Source organism: Zingiber officinale, chromosome 11A (assembly GCF_018446385.1).
Source record: "Zingiber officinale cultivar Zhangliang chromosome 11A, Zo_v1.1, whole genome shotgun sequence".
Lineage (NCBI taxonomy): Eukaryota > Viridiplantae > Streptophyta > Magnoliopsida > Zingiberales > Zingiberaceae > Zingiber > Zingiber officinale.
The window spans coordinates 68168433-68185947 of record NC_056006.1 but is presented as its reverse complement, the minus strand read 5'-3'; the positions used below and the strand labels follow the sequence as shown (position 1 = coordinate 68185947).

Sequence of the window (17515 nt, the reverse complement as noted above, 5' to 3'; positions counted from 1 at the left end):
TTAGTATAATTGCTTGCGAAACAAACAAAAAAAGTATAACACTCCCTGGTTATAATGTTAGCTTTCATTACCATGGTAAAATGGGGAGGACCAAACCTCGAGTCTATCCTTTATACCAAGACTCTCTCCCTTCCTTCCTTCATGGCACAACTATCCATCAAAGTAAGCATAGCCTGATAAAATAAATTTGTATGATGCAGTTAATAGTTTAAAATAAAAGAAGAAACGTGAATCCACAGCAATCAAATAATACAAAAAGTATGTATTTGCATGTTGTAAGGCCACCATGTACACAATATAGATAAGCTGTGACCTGTGGCCAGTGGGATTATACAATGTTATATAACTATAGAAGAAGTTTCCCATGTCAAACATCGTATCCAGGGTTAATCTTCTGTTGGATACTGTCGTAGCTTTCTAATTCATTCATATCGTCGATGCTCCCCAAAAACAGTGGCAATCTTTGATGTAGTTCTACTGGCTGAAATGACAGAATCCTTGTTTTCCCATCGGAACCTCTTCCACCAGCATGCTCGATGAGGAAGCTAAGAGGGTTCGCTTCATAAACAAGTCGAAGATGATCCCTTGGGTTCATGACGACACCTCCGTAAACAAGAGTGCGATGAAAGTCAGCGACCAGTGAGCAGATATATCGAGCTGAGTACTTCTTAGGGAACTGCCCTTTGCCTTGTCTGACAGTGTCGATGTATTGCCTTAGTCCATCTGGCCAGTCGAAGTACCTCGCATCATTCACAGAGTATATCTGTCCTGACATTAACAAAACAAAAAAAAAAGAAAAGAAAGAAAGTTGGACAGATGTAGAAGAGTTGAACCAAATCCTAATCACAGTTCTTTTGACTCTTGATCCCAAGAACGCCTATGGATAAATGTTTTCCATTAAAGACTATCTTACCTCTAGGAGGAACTTGAATTGATGGATGTGTGAGAACAAACTCTCCAGTTGAATGATCCAAAGTGAAAGCATGGGTCCCTGAACCGACACTTATGCAAAGGATGGTGGCGGATGAGTATAAAACATAACCAGCAGCTACAAGACGGTTTCCACTTTGGAGAGAATTGAGTTGTGCCTTCTCCTCCACTGGAAGATGGTCCAACTCGGCGAGTCTATTGTATATTCCAAATATGGTACCAGTTGGTATAGAGGCATCAATATTTCTAGAACCATCTAAAGGATCGACAACAACGACAAATGGGCCATGATCACTAATCCAAACTGGAATATCATCTTCTTCTGATGCCATAACTGCAACTTTTCCAGAATTTCTGAGTGAGGCCAATATCATGTCATTCTGCACGCGAATAAATAACTAAATTGCTTGGCCTTTTCTCATACTGGGAAAAATGGATAACAGATATGAACTATAAAAGTCACTCAAAATTAGTGGAGTGAAGCACATAGATAAGAAAGAACCTAAAGAATGTCTCAAACACTCACTCGAAATAAATGTCAACTAATACTTCAAGAATTAAGAAACAAAATAAATGATACACCATCGAATTTTATAATTTCTGTTCTTGTTATTGTTCTGAATCAGGTCAAATGCTACCATGTATGCTTGAATAGACAGACTGGCTATCTGAAAAGTGAAAACAAAGTAACAGTTGAGAATTTGACAAGAACTTTTAATGGCACATTTGCTGACAGTTGCTGATACCGATTTCTCATTGCTGACTTAAGGTTTACTATAATTCCTATCAACAAAAGTGCTCAATTTCAATTGAATGACATTCATGTGAGTCCATCCAACCATGCTCATGAAATCATAGGTTTACTGATTTCATCCTTTAACCACTACTTTCCAGAAATCTACTTAGTTGCTTCACAGCACTCACCATCAATAACTGCCATCAACCACTAGAAAGCACATTTATGGTCGCTACTTAACATTAATTTGAAGAATTATCTTCTTAATTTTTTTATTATTTTTTTCTCATATTTATCAACAAAAGTCCCTTATGATTGGATCTCTTTGAGTGGTTTTTTTAACCGAACTTGCAAACTCTCAATGGTCATCAATAGGAAGTGCTAGTTTTGCGCCATGCGAATCAGGTATTACAAAAGATCTGACTTACATAGAGCTTAATGGCTCTGTGATTTCTCTTTCACCAACCCCAAATAGTTTTTATTGTTGTTTCTGTTATAGATGCGGAAAGATAACCATACTGCAAAAGAAAACCGTGTGAACCCTTACATGCAACACATCGACTTCAGTATTTGCAAATCCTAAGTTTTCATCACAACGTGCCACACCAACTATTCCAGAAATAGCAGATTCATACTGACAAACATGCAAGCAGCACCAAGAGAATTGTCAATTGCATCGAATTAGCAGTCCAAGAAAGCTATTGGAACAGAATCGCGAAGATCAACAAATAACATGGATGTAGGGATGGATATTACCGAAATGATATCAAGTGGCTTCGGCTTGTCCCTTCCGGAAGACGACAAGGACCCAATACCCTCGCCACCGCCGCTATCTTCCGGTATTCGGCCATCATCAACATTGAAGGGCGACGCAACCAAGGCGGCGATCCTCTTGCAAGCGTACTGGAGGTGAGTCAACAGGACTGCAAGGTCATCCCCGACGTCGGCGCCTCCCTTTGCGACATACTCCAACAGGGTCAGGTGACGCTCGCTAACTGGGGACGGAGAGGTCTTGGACACGACCCTCGGAGAGAGTAGCTGTGTCCTCCTCATGGCGCAACCGTTGGAGATGGATAGGCCGTGGCAGAGGCTCCGGATGGCCGGAGAAGTGAGAGAAAGCGAAGCGGGGTTTAGGTGACCCGGTGGAGGGTAGAGGAGGAAGGCGGACGATGCCATGGATTAGGGAGAAAACTCAAGTGCCGAAGCAGCCGAGGTCGCCGTGGTGCGATGAGGCCGTGAATGTGGATGTGTTGGCATGACTTGTACGAGCGAACGCACGTAGCATTCTCCGCGGGACTTTATCGACCGTCGATATTTGGGCCGGCCCGATGAATCTCAGCGTCCAGATCGGCTGGATCGATGGGTATAGTATAGCGTACCGTAGAGACAGGGATGGGTTATAAATTTTAAAACTTGTTAGATTTGCAATTAAAAGGGCCATGCTTCCCTTACTGATTTGTTAGATTTGCCTTTCCCCCCGACACTTGTCTAGCCCTAGTCGTCGCCCGATAGTGATCGAAGCAGCGGAGAGTGTTGGGCCCCATCTCGGCAGCAGCCGCCACCGCTCGCCGTTGCTGCTGGAATCGCCGTCATCGCGCCGCCAACAATCCACAGCAGCAAGAACGATTAGACCTTCCATTTAGGTGGTGTTTTCTTACTTGATCTCTTTTGATTACCTTCTTCGTGAATGATTAAACATACTCTTTAAAAGAAAATAATTTGGATCCCTTTTTCTTGATTCCCTTGCTGGTTTGGAACACAACTAGCAGCCGGGAATTCTTTAGCTCTTCCCGAGTGCTATTTTCTTTCATATTATATGATATAAATCAAGCAGCGTTGGGAATGATGTTGATTTATTTGGATTTTAAATTTTTAACAGAAGGGAAACAGAGTTCTTTTATTCTTGTTTTTAGATTAAAATGTTATTTTATATGCTATACAGTTAGAAGTCAGCCAATTGCTTTATTATAATAAGTAAATAATAACTTCATTATGTCGGGTAATAATAATAATAATAATAATAATAATAATAATAATAATAATAATAATAATAATAATAATAATAAATTGCATGCTTCTATATATCTTTACTTGCTTGATCTTGTTATTTATATTTGCTTCGCTACTCTTTCAAAATTTATTAATGAAACTTACAAAGATAACTTGAAATATTATTAGAAAAAAATTAAGTGAATATTTAGAGCTTTGTCTCTGTCCTTGCATGACTACTCATAGTTTAGAGCTTCACTCTGCCCTCTAAATGAGTTGTGTGATTACTTATAGTCTTGAGCTCCACCCTTTAAGAGAGTTGTAACTTATAATTTAGTTACGCTTTATGAGTTGCGTAATTATTTACAATCTAGAGCTTGAGCTTTGCTCAGAGTTGCGTGATTATTTATAATCTTGAATTTCGCTCATCGCTCTAAAAGAGTTTCAAGTAAATTAATAATAGTATAGACCTTGAACTTCAATTCTAAAGAGATGAATTATTTATAATTTAAAGCTTTTGTTCCACGTTTTAAATGTGACTTTTGAGTCTTTTTGTGTGTTCATGACTTCGGCCAAATTGAGATGATTTTACTCATGGGGTGGATTGTGAGTCATTCACCTTATTTTTATCATGGGATGGATTGCGGACTGTTGATTCTATTTTTCATTTGAGACTTTTGTAGCAAAAGGTGATTACGCTCACCCTAGGTGCTCTTAGGTTATGTGAAAGTAGGTAAATCACGAGATTATCTTATACCCGACCGCCAAGTTGACTAGGGGTGGGAGGGATTTTTTTTCCCCCGAAGGCATGCACTCGCCAGGAATTGATCCCTTGTCCTATTGTAGCAAGTTTATCATCGTCTAACCAACTGGGCATCCCGTGGGGACTTATGTTAGACACTTGGGTAGATTGCAGGTTGTTCACCCTATATTGTACGTATATGTGTATACACATGATGTAGTTCGTATTTGGTGGATTCCAGGTCGTTCACCCCATGTATATACAATACATCTTTTTCGGGTGGATTGCAGGTCGTTCACTCTATTTATGTATGTATAGGTGCATACATACGATGTCGTTTAATCTCATATGGATTGTGTGTATTTACTCTCATGTACAATGCATCCTTATTGGGTGGGTTGTTGGTCACTCATCCTTATATTTATATTTTTACATGATGTGTTTGTATTAGGTGGATTGCAAATTGTTCACCTTTACTTTTACGACAGATCCTTGATGCGTGTATTTCATGTCGTTCACCCATTTAATAAAATTATATCGAGTTGTCGAATAATGTAAGACTATGGTAATATTGGAAAATGAGAAATTAAGGAGGACGGATGAAAATTAATTAAGAAGAGAATAAAAGACAAATGATATGGAAATATGAAATTGCAAATTATGCTGTTACTCTCTTTGATTGTATTTTCATGCATATCTCTCTTATCTCCACTTTGCACCTTGTGCTCACTCTTAGTGGAATTAGTTCAGAGTTTTGCATGTATCCAGTTCAGTTAGTTTTTGTCTATATTTTGCTCTGACATTGTTATAGTTCATGTGCGGGGAGCGAAGCTAGCATTGCGGCAAGCCTAGTTCGTACGGGCAATTGAGAACTGAGATCAAGAGGTGGTTTTGCTGCGGGAGTATGAGCTTAAAGGGCATGCTGATGGCGGCGGCACTGCAGGGGGTGACGGAGGCACGGGCGAGGATCTTCGGCCATGTCCTGAACCCATTAGGGAAGCGGTCGCCCCACAAGATCCTCCGCAAAAAGCTCATCGGAGAAAAAATTGCATCGTGGTACCCCGATGACATCAAGAACGAAGACCCCTCCGTTCTTGCCCGCGAGGAGAAAGAGTATGTACCATCTTGTTAATCTCCTTTTCAATTTGCACTCTCATACCTGCTGTCTGAATGCATATTCGAGAAAATGCCTGCTTCTATTCTCTGAATTTTTACTTGTGTGCCAGAAAATATCTTCAGGATTATGTGGATGGTTAATAGAAGTGTTTTAGTGCTCATATTGCAGTAACATGTCAGGAATTGCTTTCTCTACTGAAATTGTTTTATTTTGAGTCTGGTGGTTATATTTACTTTCTCGTTCTCTCGTGCGTGTAGATCTTGTTAACCTAGAGAAATGAATTAAAATTGATAGAACTCTATACATAGTTTTTAAAAAAAAACACTGATATGAAACTGACATGATTATTACGAATCGACACATACTAGAAATTGAATCATATAATTAGTTTATGAACTGATTTTGATAAAGTTTAACCAAATTTTTATATGCAAATTTGTTTTTTTTGGTTAAATTTTAGCTAACTCATCTTTTCAAATCATCTAATTTTGATGCAAATGACTACATGGTGATGACTTGCTAAGATAAAGTACCATGCGTAAAGAACTTGGCATGAGCTGAAAGTTACCTGTTCTGCTCGTATTCTTTCATTTTTCTGTTATTTGAATATCTAAGGATTGTTATCCAAGGAGATTCTTCATTTACTAGTCCTGAATATTCTGCAGTCTGCAATTGATCCTCCCCTAACCCATGACAGTTTATGTTGTCTCTTTGTTGGATTTTTGCAGCTGACCTACTCATCCACTTCACCTAGGAAACAATCGACTATCCTAGCATGCAAAATAGACATCAATTAAACTCTCTAATTATTCTCATCTCTCAACTGAATCCTACACCAATAGTTTATAATCAAATATTTAGTGGTAGCATAGCACTTCCAAACTTTTTCTTTTTAGCGCAAATATTATTAAATGTACATTTTTGCAGCTGCCAACATAAGTATCAATTTCCGTGGCAACAAGGTTTAGGTGTTAGTGGTCCAAGTCTACACTTACCAATTTGTTGTTTGGTTGTTTTTTTCCCTCAATAACCTTTATCACAGATACCTGTAAATCCCTAAAATGGTGGAAGTATAAATGATAAACTCAGGATGAACCAATTTTAGACTTGATGATTTGGCCTAGATTTTACCTTGCGATTTGTAATTTTTTTTACTAAACTACTGTGATATTGGATCCTTTAGTAAATTCATCTACAAGCAAGGTAAACTTTGTAGCTGCGCCAAGTGAGGCATTTGTCAAATTTGTTTACACTTTATCTTTGAAACAAGTGCAACTTTATCATTTGTGTCTCCATTTCTTTTCCTCTGTTTTTTCTGTACCTTTTTTGCTACATGGTTGATTTGATCCATATTCAACAGTTCATTAACATTTTGGGGATTAATGTGGTTATCAATAGACAAAAAAAGACATGTATGAGATTTGACATGCCTCTAGCTAGAAACAACTATTTTGATTAGAAAGAAAACTACATATGTTTCCTGAAGTTAGCTCAAAAAGGTTTCAATTTCCTGATCATGGAAAATTTCACCTGGAAGAAGCCTCTGCGAATGAAGTTCTTGATAATTTCCCTTGTATAAGCCTACTTGCATTAGATATAGTTTCAAGCAAACTAAGCATGTCCAATGAAACAAGTGCCTCTAGCTAGAAACAACTATTTTGATTAGAAAGAAAACTACATATGTTTCCTGAAGTTAGCTCAAAAAGGTTTCAATTTCCTGATCATGGAAAATTTCACCTGGAAGAAGCCTCTGCGAATGAAGTTCTTGATAATTTCCCTAGTATAAGCCTACTTGCATTAGATATAGTTTCAAGCAAACTAAGCATGTCCAATGAAACAAGAAATTCCAACTGACTGATATTTACTCAGATTTGCTATTGACCTCATTGCTTTGCTAATAAATTTATTTTGGGAGTTGTGTCATTTATGTATAGATGTTTTCAACTAAGACCATATGCTATCTTCAGGGTTAACCTTAACCAGTTCATTGACTAGGCATAACCATGAAAACATATCGACCCTGCAATTTTTTGTCGTTTTTTTTGTAACTTAATCGAGTCTATTCTTTATAGCTTGATTGAGCAAGTTTCTCTCCCGTTTCTTCATGTGGTTGTTCAAAGCCATTACTAGCTTAGAATGTGGGGTAAACGGTCTACATTTTTATAAATGTTTATATGGTTATGTCTCTAGTTTCATTGCCACTCTTTACCATCTCTTTCCTGCATCAGGCGATTGGCTAAGTTGGAGATGTTGAAGCGGCGAGGCAAGGGCCCTCCACCGAAGGGTCAAGGAAAACGTGCTACCAAGCGCAAGAAATAAGTGATCTTTCCAAGAAGTTTGTCATCCTTACAGTTCGCTGATTCCAAATTAGTAGTGGATGTGCTTGGTTCACATTAGGAGCTAGATTATTGTTCACTTTGACTTAGGCATGCTTTATTCATCTACCTCTGCTGGGAAACTAGAAACTCAGTTGTTGGTGATAGATCATTTCCCCCAATTACAGTGTAATTCATTTTGTTCACTTGCATAGATTTTATGGTGCATTTCTCTTCTCTCTTCATTGCATCTTACGGCTTATCTCCACTCTTGTGGAGAGTCTTCATTCGTTTCCTCTTACCAATGTATATATATAGTTGTATCAGACAGCCCAAGTCACAGATACACTCACCAGAATCCAATTCGGACTATCAACCCCGCACTGCATCAAATTCAGCATCACCGTCAAGTGATTACACAGACCCAACACCAACTCGAAACAATGATATTAATTTGACAAGCAGCTGATAATGTTAACTAAGAGCTATCAAGTAACTTTGAGAACAGCCTCTCATCAAAGGCACAATCAACCAACCTCCACACATGTTACAATACTAATATGCCGGTCTAATACAAAAGAGGGAGCAGACCTTGGTGCTTCATTGTTCGAGTTGTTCAGAGGACAAATAGCAACTGGGTCAAAACCTCCACCGATATAATGGGGTTTAGAATGTCATGCGGCTGGCGAGCTGACCTTCAGATATCCTTCTGTCTATGGCTGCATCAATGGAGTTCATCTGAGTGTAACATGAAACAAACAAAAGATAAATTAGAGTGGGAGTGAAGTAGCAAAAAGAGTATTGTTATTCTTTAAGTTGAATAATCTAACTGATCTGAGGTAGTGAACTTGCATCTGAATGAAAGCTGACCTGTACCATTCTGGTCGCCAATGTGATCAAAAACAGATAACAAGAAATGCTACAAATTGAGAAAAGCCTGCTGGCATATATTCTTGATTTGCTCAACTTAAGTTCCCCACTCATTAAGCAAGAGGGATAATAAATAAAACCAAAAAACTAGATCAGAACACGGTACATACACATTTTCGGATAGGCCTGGTGATAGGTAGGCAACCCTCGCTCTTTTGCAGCAAAAGCTTGTCAGTTTTATAAAACTTACTAAAAGTAGAAATTATGTAAAAGCCAATTGAAAAAATTTTTAAAACACCAGGAGAACTAGAATGCCGAGGATTGGAAAATAGAAGAATATCATTCTTAGTAATCGAGTTCACTTGAAACTAAAGCTTCATAGAAAACTCACAAGGGCGATAAATTCATCTTAAAAATTTACCACACTGTCAAATTCATAGAAAACTAAAGCTTCAAGCTGGTATTCATCTTAAAAGTAGAAGTGGAATTAAGATGGGATGAGTATATTGAAATATAGGGCAATTAAATTTAATGATTATTTTTTCTGGTTTAGTTTCCTACCTTCTGGATCTGCACCCAAATTACAAATCCATTTGACATCCGTCAAAATGAAAAACAGGAGGCAATAAAAACTTACCTGGCTAGTTTCATCATGCACCTGATACTTTGTCAGAGACATTCTTCTCTCATCCTGCACAATAGTCCAACATTAAGAAACCATATATAAAACAAGAATAAGGTTATGCATTAAGTAGCAAGTTAAGAAAAACAAAGTTCAACCAATAAACTATTGCTTCAGAAACTTGCCATTGACATTGCCTCATCATCCCAAACCAAGTAGACCTCATTTGCGGTGGCATGGGAGGCAGGGGGCTTGTTGGATATCACAGGTGGAGGTCCAATTGAAGGGTTGCCAGTGTTTGGACCAGAAGCATACATATGGGAGTTTGCATACAAGTTACCATCTGAAGAGGAAAAAAAAGTAATACATCAACTCACTCAACTGGACATTTTTGGTTGATATTTTTTGTAAAGAAACATGGAACATAAGGTTCATTTACATTGAGCTAAGCTTTCCAAGAGAATAAGTTGCAAAGTGAAACATTTTTCCCTTTTATAATTTTGTAATCAATTAGAGAGTTTCATAAACAACATCTAACTTAGATGGCTTTCCAGCATATTTAAACTTTACTGTGACCATGTACATAATAAATAGTCTTCAAGATTTGGTAGACTTCATATCTGATTTTGGCTTTCTTTGGAAAAGGTAGATGGCTAATGAAAGAACATAAAAGATGGCATCTTTTTTTTAAAAAAAAAATTGCCAAGAAGGAATACCCCTTTGAAGATTTAGAAAAAAAGGAGGCACCCTGATGGTCTACCCAGATAATTTTAATCATCATAAGATAGAAATAATTATAATCACACTGAGAATTTCAATGTACATAGATGTAGAAACTTTAAGATATTGCACCTGGATCATTTGGTGCAACGTAATCACCTCCTATAGAAGTATTTGATGTTGAATTTGCATCAACGGCACCACTTAACATTGTTAGAGAGCTTGAAGAAATTATTGTTGTCGATGCTGCTAAAAATGGGGAACTCTGAGAAGGAACACCAACTGGATTATTAATCGGAAACAGAGGTTGAGACACCATCGCAGGTATAGATGTGGGTAGGCCAGGGGGACCAACTTGTAATGGTGACTCGATTAGAGGAGCAGAAGTGGAGATCAAAGGAGTCGTAGGATTTGGAATAGGAAATAAGGGTTGCTGTGGAACTACAACAGCTGGAGTAACAGGAACAGACACTTGAGGAAACCAAGGCTGTGGTTGGGCATCTAGAATAGGCCAAGTTGGACGTGGTAGACGAAAAGCAGGATTGTATCTGGTAAGAAATGCATCATGTAAGAGCATGAACTAGGAGAGCTAACATAAGGTACAAAAACTAGAAGTTTCAAAACAATACATTTCCAAATAATTAAATGAAGTAAACATAAACATTACATTGGACGAACTGCACCATATGCTGGTGGGGGAGGAAATCTAATGCCCAATGAACCCGGAACTATTCCACCAACAAACCCACTTGATGGAACTTCCACTTTGGCCGTTTTTGCTGCTGCCTCTTCATCTGCACCAACATTTTAAAAGTAAAACAATGATTTCATGACCATTAAAAATGCACACAAAAATGGAAATAAATAACATGAATTTTTTTACTAGAATAAACCCAAAATATTCAAGTTAAACAATACCACACTGTCAAATTGTCATTTTACTTTATATAGGCACATCTCTTAATACTACCCTCAAGCTGGAAAATAGATCATAGAAATTATATATTTCCAACTTGTTACTTGAACAACCACAATGGAGACTTAGATGTGACCTTAATGAAATAAAATTTTAACACTTGTTACTGTGATTAATGGAGCACGCAACCAGTGATTCCTTTACCTTTAGATCAGTGCATGGATTAGAGAGAGAATTAAAGAGAAAATTGATGAAATGAAACTAAGATAAGAAATATGGAACAGATCTCCTGTATAACTTCTCTATGAAGCAATGCATATTCTTATAGTCGCATGTAATAGACTTAAAGGAAAGAACTCAGGGATGTTAAAGGAATAATAGATAACACAACTTAGTTGGCAAACTAAGAACAAAACATTGTATATTCAAATCTTCCTCGAAAATGAACAGAACAACATGACCCTTTGCTAATGAAAGCTAAACTGAAAACATGAAATTTTCTTTATTCAGATTTTCACTGACTCATAGGAGATGTGTTTTCACATGCAAACAAAACAAAGCATATATATATATATATATATATAATATGGAGGAAAGAGAATGAAAATAATGTATATTGGGAGCAACTTAAGGGTCACTCTAATACCCTGTTAAGCTTGGGAAAGAGAATATTCTAAATATGTTCTAAAGGATTATGTATATGTATACAAAGGACTCATGATCAAAGCCTTATCATAAAAATACCTTAGTGAAACTAACCCTATTAACCTTATACTCAACACACTCAAAAGTTAAACCTAACTTATTATTAAAATAAGCAGCCGAGTTCAGGCCCAATCAAGTTGCAAATTTCCATAATTTTTTCTTGGGTGAACTGAGTATTGGATAATTTTCCCCCTTTTTTGGTAAATGATTTTATGATATTTTGTCTTTATACACAATCTTTGTTATTTTAGATTATATTACATTAAAATTGGGCAGAATTGGATTTCTCAAACTTTTTACATTTTAAAAAAAATTACTAATGATATCTATTGCAATTTGTAATTGATTTTTTTATTTAATTAGATAGGGTGGAACATTTCAGTCCCATGGCTAGCAAAGTACAAGTTTAAATAGTGAGCACACAGACAGTCCGAAGTTGGAACTTGAGACAAGTCAAAAATCCATCCATCCACATTTAATTATAGGGCACAAACTCTTCTTACTTTGAGCAGTTTTTTTATTTGTGTAGTTCAGACCTCAAATAAATAAGTTCAGAGCTTCAATCCTAATATTGACCTATAATCAGTTAAAGAGATTAGAAAAAAGAAAAAAACACCAGACAAACAACTTTTGATCTACTCTTCTATTCAGGTTCAACAGAATAAACAATCTACAAAATGGTATACCAGTTAAAGGATCTCCAAGGATGAGGATATACGGTAAGCAATGTAAATCTTAGGCAATACTATCCTCAAAAATTTATCTTAAAAAATTAGCAAAAAGATAACTAGTTTTCCATAGAATTCATGCAAGTGGAATAGAGAAATGAAGATAAACTAGAAGTTAACAAAATTTCAACCATTAGACTAAAATACTGATTGCACAGGATTCTTTGTTAGAATCCTGATAAATAAACCCCCCATTTGATAAAGAAACTACAGTTAACAGCATCAAGTACTAAAATTAACCATATTTTCTGAAATGGTTCTGTCAACTAACAAATCTGAACTCCCACAATTTGGATAACATCTGTGGAGTGATGAAATCTTAAAAAAAATGATTAACCAGACTGGGTAACGTCGAGCCTGGGGTGACCGGCCCGGCCCGTCCCCACGGAAGTTTCCCACCGGCCACCAGGGTAAATCGGGAAGCGCTCGCAGCGAGCAGCCCAAGAGCCCAGCATCCTTTAGTTGCGTGCCCCATTTGGAGGAAAAATTCCTGCAAATTCGCCATAGTTGGGGCTCGAACCGCGGGTGCCTGGGTGACAACCTGGATGTCCTGCCGCTGCACCATAGCTCCGGGGGCATGATGAAATCTTAAAGAAACAAGTTCAGGATGCAATAATGCAAGCAAATGAGTACATTTTTTCTTGGAGCAAAATGTAGTGCAAGGAGGACAGTTTTGCTACATGGCTATATTATTTTGTTGCTTTAGAGGACAGTATGGGCAGTTGAGAGGGTGTAACATGGCCCTTGGCCAATATGTTGGGTTAGGGATGAAGGAAAGATGAAAACAAAGAGGATGATCTCTTTAGGTTGAAAAACAAAAAAGTAAAGGGACATGCAGCAAGAGGAATGTAGAGAGGAAAATCTAGCAAGATGAAGGACAAGAAGATGAGGAAAGAAGGGTCAAAGACACTGATCTATGAGCGGACTGACATGAGTGAGACAGAGGATTAGGGTAAGTGTGGAGAAATCAGTAAGGAATCTAAGTTCAGTCACTAAACAGAGAAATTGATTATACATGGTTCTTTGATGCTGCAGAAAGGAAACACTCATCCAATAAAGAACATACACTAAGCCACATAAATTTGTGACAATGTTCCTAGGCATTGTTTACTTTTGCTTATTGTAACAGAGTCAGAATATATGCCACAATTGTAGCAATATAGTGGAAGTCATGCTATTAGTGGGGTTTTTGTAAAGAAACGCCACTATATCTATTTCATCTATAGAACATTTCTAGGCGGAATCTTTTGGTCCCGTCTGCCCTGGTCCGCCCCTGAACCAATGCAATGGACCAAGGCCTAGTCCGCTAAAAGAGGACCAGAGGATCCTTGCTCGAACATTTCATCATAAACTCATTGCCAAACATAAGAAATGCATCAACAATTGTAATTCAAATCCTTTAGATAATAATCAAAAAAAGAAAATTATCAAACCGTAGGACAGGTTTTGAAAATTTAGCACCACAGTAAATAGAGAAAGTAACAGATTAAAGAATGCCAGCATAAAGAAACACTTTGCTGACTTGTTGCTAGAATGATCAAATTTTCCAACATATAGCAAATTGCAAAATTGAAGATAAGCCGCCTAAATGGCCAAATGCTTAGACTCAAAGATGCATATGCCATCCATACATAGCCATTGTTGCAAATTTCTGTGTGTGTCTAAAGAAGATACAGAAATACATGCCAAACAAATGAAGAATGAATACACTAAATATACCATTAACTGATAACTATGAATAGAGTCCAAGAATATTAATGACAAGATATATCAATTATGCATTAGAATCCTCAAAATGAAGAAATGCAAATAAACTTAAAGTAGAAATTGAACACACGCACACACAAAAGTAAAAGTAACATACCAAAGATACAAACAAGTGTATATCTTCATATGTGGATAATTTAATAGATGGTCATGAAAGGAAGACCAACATAGAATTTTACCTTCTCCATAATGAGCTGCTAAGATGTCATGAGGAATTCCTTGCATGCCATAAATCTCAATTTCTGTTGAATCTCTTTCAGGTTTAGCATTAGGGACCCTAGATGAAAGGAAAAAATGATATTCATAGAATCGAACAAGATGCAACATAGATCATAATTTTACTGACCAGTGAAAACGACAATAAAACAAGGATCAGATGTTCATTCATGTAGAAAATAACATAAAGCAAAATTGTCAATTATAATGATAACATATATACAGCATACAAGAAATGCACAATTGGAGCAGATGTTCATTCATGTTGGAAATAACATAAGGCAAGATTGTTAATCATAAGTATAACGGTAACCTATATATTGCATATGAAAACTGCACGATTAACTCTCTGTTAACCTAACGACAAAATAACCTTAGCCATCGTCGTCCATGACTAATTCCAATAGTCGGGCTGAAAGGAGGTTGAATGCTTACTTGGAGACGGTCTCTTTGTGGACCTGAAGTACGTGGACGGTCATTCCCCCGGCGGTGGAGAGCTTCTTGTGGCAGACATGGCACTTGAAGTGCTTGGCTTTTTGGTGCTGGACGAGGATCTTCTCGTCGTCGAACTCTCTGTCGCAGTAATAGCACCAGACCTTCTCGGACCGTTTCTTCTTCTTACCCATCGCCGCCGCCGCCCAGCGAGATCTACGCACCTCCGATAAGGCAGCGGATGTAGATCCGATGCGTCGGGAGCATAATTGGATTAGGGTTTCCGGATCTCGTCGAATCTAGAAAAGGGAAACTAAGAAAACAATCTGAGAGTTGCAAGAAGCAAATCGCCGAATCGGCTGCGCTATAAGAGTTTATGGAAAGCTACGCGGTGGCACGCAGGGAAAGATACATGTCGTTTATAGGTAATGCTTGAAAGGAAAGGAAAGAAAAGAATCATTCAGTGGAAGGGGCGGATGAAAATGGGAATCTCTCACCAAAAAACAAAAAACCTCTATTCTTTTTTTTTTTTTTAATTTTAAAACTTAAGTTACGATATTGATTTTTTTTTAATAATATAATCCAATTTACACTCAAAAATATGATTGATAAAAATAAATATATAAATCAATACTATAGATTATTTTATTTTATAAAAAATATTTTTAAATTTTATATCACATAATTTAATTGGTTAAAAATCAAAAGGCACCCCAAATAAATAGAAACATCATATTAGCATTTTATTTTTTCAAAAAATCAAAGTGAGCGCCTGATGTCTCCCTAATAATTTTATGCCACATAATTATATAAATAATTTGAAATGTAATCCAATTTACACTTAAAAAAATATGACTGATAAAAATAAATATATAAATCAATCGTATAGATTATTTTATTTTATAAAAAATATTTTGAAATTTCATGCCACATAATTTAATTGCGTAAAAATTGAAATAACGCCCCAAATAAATAAAAACATCATATTAGTGCTTTTTTTTACTTTTTTTTATTTTTTAAAAAGTCAAATGAGCGCCTCTGTATATCTTCCTAATAATTTTATCAAAAAAATATTCCCAGTAATATTGTAGAAGCTATCGGTTGGCTTTTATAATGTGTAGAAGCTAGCAAGTAACTGCTACATACTATAGAAGTTACATGTTAGCTTTTACACACTTGATTATGATTCTAGTATGTTCTGTAGGTCTCTTAAGGCTGACTAGAGGGAGACGAATTGTCCTACAAAGAAAACTCACACCTTTCTCAAACTGTTGGGCTTAAACAATTACACACTTAATAAAAAATTATAGAATTAAAGAAAAGTATAAGACAAATAATTTTACTTGGTTTATAATCAGAAGATTGCTCATCCAAGAAAAATAGGCTCGCTATGAAGATTTCCTCTTCGAACAAAATGTCTGAGGTGGAAAAGCCTCGTATATGAAAATAAAGCTCAGAAATAAAAAAATAGAAAGGATTTCGAAGTACAGAGTGTGTTGTTTGAAATGAGAAAGACCAGAGCTCTATTTATAGCCCATTGGTCAAAATTGATCGTTTGTTGACATAACACAATTCGGGCACTCCAGTGTGGCAAAACCCTATCTCCACGCAACAACTATGTAACAACCAAGTGATAAGGGTTTATCCATCTCTGGGCGCCATGACCTGCTTCGAGCGCTCAGATCGTTGTTGACATGGACCCAGAAGTTGATCCGCAGCGTCGAGGTGCCCATTAGGGCACCTTGGTGGTCTGGGTGCCTCGATCAGTCAACCTTGGCTGACTAGTCTGACACCTTCTTCGGTCGCTTGGATGATCTCGACCAACCATAATTGGGCTCACCCGAACTCATCTTTCGGTATTCTCCTCGAGCAATCTTCTACTTCGGCTTCTCGTCCCTCGAAAATGTCATGCGCTTCTTTCTCGTTCGCCAGCATACTCTTCCGCAGCACCTCGTCATTCGGACGCACCGACCCGTTGACTCTTTTCCGTGTTATTCTTCTCGCTAGCTACGTTTTTTGCTCGACTTATCGTACTTCTAAGTTCCTACACACTTAGACATAAAGACAAACACATAGAACCTAACTTGACTTGGTTGATTACATCAAAACTACCATGAGGTACTTATAATTTTCTCTTTTTTGATGTGAACAACCCAAGTTAAGTTAGGGTAAAATAAAAAAAAAAGGTAAATAATTTACAATTAATAAACATGTTATTCTAAGCAAAATCAAGATGTGCCTTCCCCTGGATTTAATCTATAATTCTCCCCCTTTTATCATATTAAAAATAAGGGCAAAAATTCTAAGGGTTACACAAATAGTGATAAACACTCAAAAAAATTATGAAATTTAAATTTTTATGATTTAAAAATCAGTTTTGGAAGAAATAATTTTAAAATTATTTGTAATTGTAACAGTGAAATAGGCATATCCAAAAACAGTGAAAAAATTTTCAAGAATAAACAAAATTAAGATAAGCAATAATAAATTATTTTCTAAAAAAGATGTATATTTAAAAAAAAATACTTAAAAATAGTTTTAAAGCTCGAAAAATCTTAATTTTTTTTTGAGAATATAAAATAGCAAATAGTTTTGTAAAAAAATAAATTTTCAAAAATTGAATGTTTGAGAAATTTTAAAATTAAAAATTAGTATTTTGAAAAAAAATTCATAGAAAATTCAATAATAGAAAAATTTTTAAAAATATTTT

General features: G+C 36.5%; 3 protein-coding genes across 9 annotated transcripts; 1 reads left to right on the top strand and 2 right to left on the bottom strand.

The window, feature by feature from the left end:
- Positions 1 to 204: 204 nt before the first annotated feature.
- Positions 205 to 2941, bottom strand: LOC122031745 (fructose-1,6-bisphosphatase class 1-like). 2 transcript variants are annotated; one of them, XM_042590863.1, is made up of 4 exons: positions 2423 to 2941; positions 2214 to 2300; positions 914 to 1310; positions 205 to 768 (listed from the first exon to the last, which is right to left on the bottom strand). In XM_042590863.1, exons 1-4 carry the CDS (start codon positions 2840 to 2842, stop codon positions 368 to 370), a joined length of 1305 nt encoding a protein of 434 aa, XP_042446797.1. In that variant the 5' UTR covers positions 2843 to 2941; the 3' UTR covers positions 205 to 367. The 2 variants fall into 2 exon arrangements, with proteins under 2 accessions (XP_042446797.1, XP_042446798.1); XM_042590864.1 differs by lacking the exon at positions 2214 to 2300 and having other exon boundaries at positions 2423 to 2935.
- Positions 2942 to 3090: 149 nt separating this feature from the next.
- On the top strand, positions 3091 to 8074 carry LOC122031746. 3 transcript variants are annotated; one of them, XM_042590867.1, is made up of 3 exons: positions 3091 to 3309; positions 5233 to 5510; positions 7743 to 8074. In XM_042590867.1, exons 2-3 carry the CDS (start codon positions 5302 to 5304, stop codon positions 7831 to 7833), a joined length of 300 nt encoding a protein of 99 aa, XP_042446801.1. In that variant the 5' UTR covers positions 3091 to 3309; positions 5233 to 5301; the 3' UTR covers positions 7834 to 8074. The 3 variants fall into 3 exon arrangements, with proteins under 3 accessions (XP_042446801.1, XP_042446799.1, XP_042446800.1); XM_042590865.1 differs by having other exon boundaries at positions 5229 to 5510; XM_042590866.1 differs by having other exon boundaries at positions 5209 to 5510.
- Positions 8075 to 8192: 118 nt separating this feature from the next.
- On the bottom strand, positions 8193 to 15274 carry LOC122031822 (protein SUPPRESSOR OF FRI 4-like). Of its 4 annotated transcripts, none has more exons than XM_042590991.1 (7): positions 14809 to 15274; positions 14337 to 14434; positions 10709 to 10835; positions 10174 to 10589; positions 9507 to 9664; positions 9337 to 9390; positions 8193 to 8567 (listed from the first exon to the last, which is right to left on the bottom strand). In XM_042590991.1, the coding sequence occupies exons 1-7, from the start codon at positions 14997 to 14999 to the stop codon at positions 8496 to 8498; spliced, it is 1116 nt and encodes a 371-aa protein (XP_042446925.1). In that variant the 5' UTR covers positions 15000 to 15274; the 3' UTR covers positions 8193 to 8495. The 4 variants fall into 4 exon arrangements, 3 of the variants coding, with proteins under 3 accessions (XP_042446925.1, XP_042446926.1, XP_042446924.1); XR_006125874.1 differs by having other exon boundaries at positions 8426 to 8567; positions 8660 to 9390; positions 14809 to 15273; XM_042590992.1 differs by having other exon boundaries at positions 8429 to 9390; positions 10174 to 10306; positions 10397 to 10589.
- Between the last annotated feature and the right edge of the window lie 2241 nt (positions 15275 to 17515).

Coding starts and splice junctions, on each gene's coding strand:
- LOC122031745 (XM_042590863.1), bottom strand. CDS start 2,842: ATGGCATCGTCCGCCTTCCTCCTCTACCCTCCACCGGGTCACCTAAAC. Junction 2,301..2,422: donor AGCCACTTGATATCATTTCG/GTAATATCCATC, acceptor CATGTTTGTCAG/TATGAATCTGCTATTTCTGG. Junction 1,311..2,213: donor CTGAAGTCGATGTGTTGCAT/GTAAGGGTTCAC, acceptor ATTCGCGTGCAG/AATGACATGATATTGGCCTC.
- LOC122031746 (XM_042590867.1), top strand. CDS start 5,302: ATGAGCTTAAAGGGCATGCTGATGGCGGCGGCACTGCAGGGGGTGACG. Junction 5,511..7,742: donor CTTGCCCGCGAGGAGAAAGA/GTATGTACCATC, acceptor TTCCTGCATCAG/GCGATTGGCTAAGTTGGAGA.
- LOC122031822 (XM_042590990.1), bottom strand. CDS start 14,999: ATGGGTAAGAAGAAGAAACGGTCCGAGAAGGTCTGGTGCTATTACTGC. Junction 10,590..10,708: donor TATGGTGCAGTTCGTCCAAT/GTAATGTTTATG, acceptor ATTTCTTACCAG/ATACAATCCTGCTTTTCGTC. Junction 9,391..9,506: donor ATGATGAGGCAATGTCAATG/GCAAGTTTCTGA, acceptor ACTATTGTGCAG/GATGAGAGAAGAATGTCTCT.